We start from the raw sequence: 10000 nt of genomic DNA on the forward strand, positions 1-10000 counted from the left end.
GACCCTAACCAGGCAATTACTAAGGATGAATGAATGAATCCTGTACATTCATGTTAATGAATATGTTGTTTGTTTGTCGTACAAACAAACCTCACACTTGTGTGACTTTTTTTTTACGTCCCATGGGATCCAAGTCCCGATACTCTCTAAAAAAAAAAAAAAAAAAAAAAACGAATAGTGCATTTCCTATTCATGTTTTTAATTGTATCTGTTTAGAACACATTATCTGTTCATTCCAAATAATGTATTTGTATTCAGGTATATCCTTAGTGTGCTTCAGTCAGCATTTTAGTGCATTTCTTGTTCTATATTACAGTAGTTTTATTGTTTTATCATCTGTCAGTGACTCCATTGCCTAAAGAAACTATATTAATAATGTAGTGCCTATAATCGAGTATTAAAACAATGCAGTTGTATCCCCTCTGTGCAGTGACCCTTTCTCATGCTCTTCTCTCCTGCTGCTTCAGGCTCACAGCTATCGAGGAGGAACTTCTCAGCATAGCAGCGAGTCTGGGAACACAGCAGGCCACTGTTAACCAGCTGGAGATGGACCTGGAGGCTGAAGAGAGTTTGGACAACTCTGGCCAGAGGTGAGCTTTCACTGCTAAGCTGTGTGAATTTAAGGAAAGATTTACTCATTTACGCGAAAATAATACATTAGCTGTAAGTCAGAGGAATTCATTGTGTCTTAAGAGATTTGAGGTTCCTCTCCCCCACAGCGAAGAGTATTTTCATGAATATTAGTTGTATGGAGTGAAGTGCTGGGCTAATATATTGATATGTCTTGGTTTATATGCCTGTCCAGTACTGTTACTGCTTAGGCTACTGCTTAGTTTAATTAGTTAATGTTGTGTGTAATTAACTCTGTAACTCTTACTGCCATCAAACATCTGTCACAGGCTCAGTGTGTATTCAGGCATATATATATATTAGAGAGCCAGATGATGAGGTGAGACTATGGATTATGCTGTGAAGTCACTTGGCTGTTGTACTGGTCCTGCTTCTCCAGGTTAATCACTACAAAGTTATTATTCATTAAGATCAGATAACAGTAAACAAGTCTGTGACTAGGTAAGTGCCCTGAATTATTCAACAGTCCATCTGTGCTGCCACCAAAACCATCAGTCAAGTAGTTTTCAATACCCTGTATTATTCCACAAAATACTTATTACAAAATAAAAATGGTTTGGTGACTTGAGAAATGATTGTGTTTTGTTGGAAACAATTTATATTTAATTGGAAAAGGTATACTATCTTACAATTTACATTAGCACTGTGTATGAGTCTTTTCTATGGGCTGAACTACACTCCAAGTGCCCCTCCATTTAATAAAGTACTTAGTCTTATTAGAATCTAAGAGCAGCCTGTTTAATAACCGTAGATTAGCATCTATGCCCTTCATTCATCTTCATTAGCCACTTTAATCTGGTCAGGTTTGTTGTGGAATCCAGAGCTTACTTTGGGAACCCAGTCCACACATAGCAGCTGAATGTTAAGGGTTCTGTGTAAAGGCGCAAGAGTGGCTCTCTGACAGTCCTGGGATTTGAACCCAAATCATTCTAGTCACTATTGCAGAATATAAAATGCTAATGTACTACCATCCCTTTAACCAGGGTGTACCAGTTCAGCAAGCGCAACGCTCTGGAGGACAGCAGGCAGCAGGTGGTGATATCGATGGTGGCACGTGCCCGGCTCGAGGCCCAGCGCAGGTTGCTGGCTGATAAGCTGCAGAGCCTTGGCAGTAATGACGCACCATCATTGGGCCTGGATGATGATCGGATTTCTCTCAACTCCAGCACCTCTGTAAGTCAGTTGACTTTAGACAGCACGGAAACACTAGGATTCTGTGAGAAGCCTTTGACAGTCTGTGTGTTGTGTTTTTGATAACCAGGATTTTTATGTGTGAATAGGATTGAAATAGTGGGTGTACATTCACATGAATTGGAATTGTTTTCTTTAATCCAGACATTTTCAAGCATTATGACAAGGCCCATTATTCAAATACCATTCTTCAAATTTCTGACCAAATCTGCTATTCCAACAAAGACACAGTCATATAGGGATTTTGTAACAGTAAACAAATCCATGATATAATGACTGCACTGTTCTTTCTCTGTTTTTTAATGTCCAGCTTTATGTAAAATTTTTGACCACCCACTGAGTGTGAAGGCCAGTCTTGATACTCCTTGTACTATTTAGCATTGATAAACAGATTCATATACAGTTTTGGGTTGTTTTTCTTTGTTTGTTTGGGTTTTTTTTTTTTTTGCTAGGGGTGTCCAAACTACAGCCTTGTGTCATATTTGAACAGGCATGTGATTATTTTAAAAATGAAAACAAAAACTCCCACTCTCTTCATCTTCCCCTGTTTCAAACATATTGTATGTAGACCTATACATTAATCAGGACTGTATTTATTAAGACCACTGTATCACAAATATTCCTTAAGACTACTTTTTCCTGATCTTGGTCTTGAGCCCATTTTGTTTTGTAATGGTCTTGACCAGAAGTCTCAACTATGATCAAGAAAAAAACAATGATGCCTCAAATAAAAATAATTATTTTTAGCATTTTTATTCTTTTCAATACATTGTAATGCCTTTTCACTGCAGTCTGCTCAGTGCAGCAATGTCCGCAGCCTTATCTATTATACAGTTTAGCAAATAATGACAATTTTTTCTATGGAATCAAGAAATAATATAAGGCTGTATGTCTGTTCACTCTCATACACTTTAGTCTTGGTATTGTCTGGGTGTCAGTTACAGAAAATAACTGACAGTATATTAACCATGAAGTATACTGGATTGTAGAATATATAGACAACATATTACAAACATGTTTTATAAAAATATTATGATTGGTTTGTATGGATATACAGTAAATTGAGTATATACTCATATAATAAATATGCATTAGATCTAGGCTTTATACCACAGTGAATAATACATTTATTTTAATTCTATAAGCATGACTAGATTTTTGTCCATTATTTTTGAAATTTAAGGTGTAAGCCAGAGAAACAACACTGCGCATTAGATGTACACACGACAGCAATTATTTATGTGTAGCATTGCTAGTATATCTGAAATGAGCAACTTTACTGAGCCTTCAGAATAAACATAAGTAATACCATAGCTTTTACTCATTTGTAAACCGGAGTGGCTTTAGTGCTGTACATCGCACCGCATAGCAGGAGTGAATATTTTGAAAAATACTGCACTTTCTGTGGGCTGCATTTTTGTTTTAGTAAAAGCTATGTCAATGTTTGTAGCATAAGGATAATGTGACTCCCTGACTGAACTGAAAACAGAAGCCCTTATCTTCGTCACAAAACTCACATCTAATTAGAGACAGGAACGGAAGTTCAAAATAGAAAAAAAAAAATGATCAGTAAACAATCTAATATATATAATCGGTAATTACATATATCACAATATTCATTCATTCGTTCATTCATTTGTCTTCATATTTGTCCGAGATGCACCCTGTATGGGATGCCATACACACACACACACACACACACACACACACACACACACACACACACACACACACACACACACACACACACGTTTGTACACTGTTCCACACACCACACATAGAGGCAGTGCAGTGTAGCTAATCCACCTACCAGCATGGCCTTTAGGAGATGGGAGCCTGGGGATAACCCCTGTGTACAAGGGGAAAGCACACAAAACTCCACACAGACAATATCCCAAGCTCAGGATAGAAATGGGTGTGTGTATGTATGTCAGAGGATGTTTGGTAAATGATTTCAGTTTCGTATTGTTCATTTATTCATTCATTATTCATTGTTATTTTCATAAAGCACAAAAGTCAGGCCTATTATATTTTCAGCAGATTTATTATTCAAGATAGCCTGTGGTCAGTGACTCCTATTTTTTCATCTAGTCATCACTATGGAAAGTTTTGACCCCCCTGCATTAAACCATACCTGGTTAATATGAAGACCTTTCTCACAGTTGAGTAGGATTTTTTTTAATCCATTTGGCAGTCGCTTTGATACCAAAGTTCCTAAATACCGTGCCTTATCCAGGCATAGAGCTGAGAAAATAAGTTTTAAGGGTCTTGCGCAAGCAGCTGACAATGGATCTTCCTGCAGTTCTTCCAGTCACTAGTGGAGAACCTTAACTACTGAAATATTAAATCTTTTAATGCATTGCCCTACAGCTCGGATAAATTATGTAACCTTGCCAGGCCATATAGCTTCTGGGCTTGCTTGAAAGTTTTTCTGACTTCTGTCAAGACTGAAGATTTATTGCCCTTAGCTGATCATTATGAATCATAGTAACAGGATGTAGTAGTGCACTGCTTGGATAAAGATGAAAATATGGCATTTACGTGTGCAGTGTGCATTTACGAGACCCTGATGCATTAAATGTAACCTTTATAGCTGCACTGTGTTTCAGCAAAGTGACATAAACAGCTTAAAAAAGGACCCATTCCATAGATTTGTATTAGCTGGAAGGGTTTGGCACTGGACTGCACCCTGGATTTATTGTTTCTGCAGCACAGAACTGCTGAATCCTCTACAGATAAATTTGTTACTTAGGATATTGTTTCTGTTTGCTGTATTTCCTCAAGACTGTGACTTACACAACCTTTACTGCCTACCATTCCCTTCATTATTAGTTTAGGACAGAGTTGTGTATTTTCCCCAAAGAGAAGCTACTGAGGCAGAGAATGAGGGCTGAAGTCTTACTGTTAAGTTCATAAATAGGCTGTGGATACCTAATTATGTGTAGAATATTTAGACAGTGCTCTCTTCTCTCTCAAGGGATGGTATGAGGTTTTCTCGGTGTACATGACCAAGCATGATTGATTATACAGTGAGATAAAAAATTGTCGGCTCTTATATAGCACTCTGCAGGGTTTTTTTGGCTGACCATATTGTACCTGCAAAACCTTTAGTTTTCTCTTTATCTCAAGTACAAAAACATGTCATGCAGCATATCATGTCTTTCTTTTTTTCTTCTTCTAAGGAACGTGACAAAGACTTCAAGGTTCCCAGCATGGACAGCATCATCAACCACCTGAGCAGCCTGTTCAAACCCAAGTACACTGTGAGTAAGCCTTTTTTTTATAATTTTCTTCTCTTGCCGTAATAATACTATTGCCAGAGCCATATGTCGCCTGGTGTCCCACTGAAGCTAAGTGGGATTGAGCGTGGCCAGTACCTGGATGGGAGACCTGGGGAAAACTAAGTTTGCTGCTGGAGGTAGTATTTATGAGGCCAGCAGGGGGCGCTCACCCTGTGTGGATCCTAATGCGCCAGTATAGTGACGGGGACAATATACTGTAAAATCAGCACTGTCTTTCGAATGAGACGTTAAACCGAGTTGCTGACTCTCTGTGGTCATTAAAAATCCCAGGACTCTTCTTGTAAAGGAGTAGGGGTATAACCCTGGTGTCCTGGTGAAATTCCCCCATTGTCATGGCCCCCTAATAATCTCCATCCCTGAATTGGCTACATCACTCTCTTCTCTCTACTAATAGCTGGTGTGTGGTGGGCGTTCTGGCGCACTATGGCTGCCATCAGATCATCCAGGTGGATGCTACACACTATCCATACTATGTAAAGTACTTTGAGTGTCTCTTGAAAAGCACTATATAAATGTAACTAACTAACTAATAAGACTGGGGCACAAGCTACTTTTAAATAATAGTACAAAAAAGAGAAAAACTATGGCCATGTATAAAAAAAAAATTGTCAAGTTAAACATTAGTAGAAAAGCTAATAAACTGACAAACGCATTCATACAAATAACAATAAAAATGGTAGTTGAAAGGCATAAATACAAATTGGGTCTTTTGTGATGAATGTCTTGTTTAGAAAAAGTCTATAACTTTGGGACATAAAAACAGAAAGCAGTCTTACCACTTGTTTTATATTTTGTCTGCCAGAAAGTCCTGCATCAGTTGATCCTAATCAACAATATGGAAATTGTTCAGACACTGAAATTTGATAGCCAAGTAAAAGACACCAAAACAGGCACAGTACCTTTATTATTCTGACTATGTCACTCTGTCTGCAGCATTTTGTACCCAATACAAAGGTAGGTTTTTCTGGTATCTTTTAAATAGAAGAAGTTGGATCCCTTATTTGTCACGTACACATTAAAGCACAGTGAAATACATTTTTCGCGTATCCTAGCTTGATAGGAAGCTGCGGTCAGAGCACATAGTCAGCCATGATATGGTGCCCCTGGAGCAAAGTGGGTTCAGGGCCTTGTTCAAGAGCCCAACAGTGGCAGTTTGGTGGTACTGGGGCTTGATCCCATGACCTTCTGATCAGTAACTCAGAGCCTGAACAAAATAGAGCAGGTAAAAGTGCTTTACAGTAGTATTAGAAAGAAATTGTAAGAGGATTATGAGGAAATGTCATCAAAATCAATGTTTAATCTTGTTTATCTGTAATCCTAAAAGCAGAACTAGCAAAACTAGCAAATAATTGTAATGCATGCTAATATAGTCTGCTAATGTAGCCCGTTCATGTCCTGTTGTGTAGAGTAGTGTGTTTTACGATGCCTCCCAGGTGCCACCGGCTCTGTCTCCTGTGCCTGAGATTGAGAAGCCTCTGACTCAGCAGTGTTGGTACCATGGTGCCATCCCACGTGTCGAAGTCCAGGAGCTGCTGAAGAATGATGGGGACTTTCTGGTCAGGCAGAGCCAGGGCAAACAGGAGTATGTGCTGTCTGTGCACTGGGCTGGACAGTGTCGTCACTTCCTCATTCAGAACTCAGAGGTACGTGTCTTAGAATGCGTTACATCCTGCGTTATCGTTAATGATGCATCCTGTGTAGTACATGTGTAAATCATCACACTCACACAGTGGCAACATTAGTATAGAAACAGTTTCATAACATAGTAGAATAGTATTATCATCTAAATCACTTCAAACATAAAAATATGCCATAAACCTGTGAACCACATTTCCTACACGAGTAAGGACACATATGTTCAAAAATAAAAGAAGTGTGAGACAAGCTGCAGTACAACCCTGCGACATTTACTAAGACATTTTCCACCTGTCTCCTCACTGTCTATTCTTATGTTCAATAGAATATAAATAAAACATGATGGTAGCCAACACCAGCCAACCTAAATAAACTAAAACTAAACTATTGCTGCTTCTAGGAGTTAGTGGCACCAGAACCTGTTGATTTGCATAAAGATGTCTAAAACCATGGGAGCTAAGTGGGATTTTCTCACACAGTGAATGTCACACTTTGATCACGTTGCTTGACAGCTATGTGCCTAATTAATTAAGTTTGCATTCAAGTGGTTTCTTCATATTCAACTGAAAATACATCTTATAATGACTTTTCCATTTTCAAAATTATTCAACCTCTTCAAGGCAAGCATCTTTTGTACTTAGTAGAGCACCCTTTCGCTGTTATGACCTGCTGCAAACGAGATGCATAGACAGACACCAGCTTCTAGCAGCGTTCCTGAGGAATCTTGGCCCATTCCTCATGAGCAATGGCCTCCAGTCCAGTAATATTCTTGGGTTTGTGTGCTGTAACCACCTTCTTCAAATCCCACCAGAGATTTTCTATGGGGTTCAAGTCAGGTGACTGTGGAAGGTCTAATGAAGCCCAAGCTTCAGCTTCCTCACAGATGGCATGACATTTTCTCCTTGGATTTCTTGATACTTCAATGAATCCATTTTGCCTTCCACATGCTGCAGGTTTCCAGTGCTAGCCCAAGAGCATCACAGAGCCACCACCATGTTTGACTGTGGACAGTGTGTTCTTTCTTCATTCTTCTTCCTCCAGACGTACCGCTGATCCATCATGTCGAAAATTTCCAGTTTTGTTTAAGCGCTCCACAGAACAGAACAAACTTCTGTGGCATATTTATATGCTTTTGAATGACTTTTCTTGTGCTTTTGGGTCTGTACTGATGTACATCTTGGAGTTCTGGCATGGAAACCTCCTGTGTTTAGTACGTGCCTTACTGTACTCACTGAAACCTCAGTGCCTGTTGCCACCAAGTCTTGCTGCAGGTCTTTTGCAGTCTCTCGAGGTTTTTTCACAACCTGCCTTCTCAGAAATCTGGTTGCAGCCATTGATAGCTTCCTTTTTCTGCCCCATCTAGGTATTTTATTTATTTTCTGCCCCTAGTAAGTTCAGGTATTTCATGTGTTCCAGGTCAAGCACACTTGGTGCAACTAATGAAGCCCTTGATTAGTTGCATCAGGTGTGCTTGAGATAACACCTGTTTTGCATATTTGTGCTGTTGTGAGGGATTCTATTCAGGGGGTTGAATAATTTTGATTTGAAAATTTGCATTTTCAGTTGAATTTGGGGAAACCACTTGAAGCATTCGTTGTGTTGAACTATTTCAATTGCTTTTGTTTGATTTGTTCATTACAGCCAAAAGTCTCTAAATTTTGACAATAAACCTGATTTACATAGGGTGTTGAATAATTTGATTGCAATTGTATGAGTAAGAGAAAAATATTTTAAATTGATCTGGCTTCCAAGTAAAATTATAGAAACTTCTACTACTACTACTACTACTACTACTACTAAGGTAGTCATTATCCTAACTTTCCTAATTGAGCCAACCATAATAGAGCTTATACATAAGTTTGTCCAGATTGCTGTAGACAATTCAATGCTGCTGAAATCATTATCATCTTAATTTTTGAGTGTAAACTGTAAAATCCAGATTTGAAAGCCTACAGCTCGTTCACCGTGCTTTTGCTTGTAGAGTATGTACAGTAATTGTGAAGTACTTTACATTCATTCATTTCCTTCAGCTTTTTCTGGTGGGGGTCTCGTGTGTCAACAGGCTGAGGTGGTCAGCCCAGACTTTATCCTATGTAGAGCATTTCCTTATTCATCCATAAAAACAAATGCCACGTTCAGTAATTGCTTCTGCACAGTCCTCAGTCAGAAGACATCCAGTGCAAAACAATAAACCTTTGTGGACTTGCCACACAATTACAACAACTGGTTAGTGTCCTGTGACAATAACATCAGTCCTGTGCAGTTGCCTTTATTGCCTCTCACTTTTTTTTGCTATATGACACATTTGTTTTTAACCTTTTTAGATATAAAACAGTACAGTCCCAGAAACCACAAAAGCGAGGCTGTTTGAGAATACATAACTTTCTAGACAAGTGTGTGCTAGAACAAACATGTCCTGGTTAATCAGCCACATTAGAGAAAAGGGTGTATGAATTTAATTTTGGAGTTTGCTGTATGAAAACCATTAATATCCATCATGTGTATGTGCTTGTGTGTGCATATAGGGTATGTATCGTCTGGATGGTGAAGGTTTCCACTCTATACCACTGCTCATGAACTACCTTCTCAACTCCAACAAAAATGTCACTAGGAGGACAGATATAGTGTTGAAAAGACCCATCCCAAGGGTAACACTCAACTCTCAACAACAATGTTTTTCCTTTTGCCTTGATTGATTGGTTGATTGATTGGTTAGTTGATTTACTCGTGTGTTGGTCTGGGAAATCCTGCTGTGGCTGAATTCTGACATTCAACTTTTGGCCAAAATGTTTTTTCTGTCTGTAACATACTTTGACACCTCAGCTTTAAGAAACAATATGTCTTTCAGTAAAACTCTGTTTCTGCAAGGATCATGTTTAGTAAGGAGCCAGCTTTGACATATTGCACTGCATCCTGTTACTGGCTGAGGATGAAAAACTCTGGTTAATTTAGTGTCTTACTACATCATCCCCTCTGATTCTGTTGTTCTGTGGGTTCTCTCATGTCTTATCTTCAAGGACAAATGGTGCCTAGAGCATGATGACGTTATCCTTGGCCAAAGCATTGGGCGGGTAAGTACACAGATCAATAAGGGCTCTTTATCAGCAATGTCATTTAAAGATGCTAGTGGATGTCTTGAGTAAGTGAGCCATCCATATAATGCCTTTCAAAAGCCATTCGTTACCATGTTAAGTATCCCAGCATTGAGCCAAGGCAATTTTACCACCAGCAATTATAGTCAT

The 10000-nt window shown here is 38.9% G+C and overlaps 1 protein-coding gene across 2 annotated transcripts in view; it reads left to right on the forward strand.

Moving 5' to 3' along the window:
* fes (FES proto-oncogene, tyrosine kinase) overlaps positions 1-10000 on the forward strand; it is a 45855-nt gene that overhangs the window by 24950 nt on the left and 10905 nt on the right. Inside the window, exons 8-13 of one of the 2 annotated variants that reach the window (XM_017478388.3) lie at positions 468-590; positions 1614-1803; positions 5004-5084; positions 6530-6766; positions 9284-9406; positions 9776-9829. In XM_017478388.3, the coding sequence (XP_017333877.1) occupies positions 468-590; positions 1614-1803; positions 5004-5084; positions 6530-6766; positions 9284-9406; positions 9776-9829 (808 nt within the window). The remainder of the gene's footprint in view (positions 1-467; positions 591-1613; positions 1804-5003; positions 5085-6529; positions 6767-9283; positions 9407-9775; positions 9830-10000) is intronic. The other variant, XM_017478389.3, reaches the window with a different exon arrangement.

The sequence above is a fragment of the Ictalurus punctatus genome, chromosome 10 (genome assembly GCF_001660625.3).
Source record: "Ictalurus punctatus breed USDA103 chromosome 10, Coco_2.0, whole genome shotgun sequence".
NCBI lineage: Eukaryota > Metazoa > Chordata > Actinopteri > Siluriformes > Ictaluridae > Ictalurus > Ictalurus punctatus.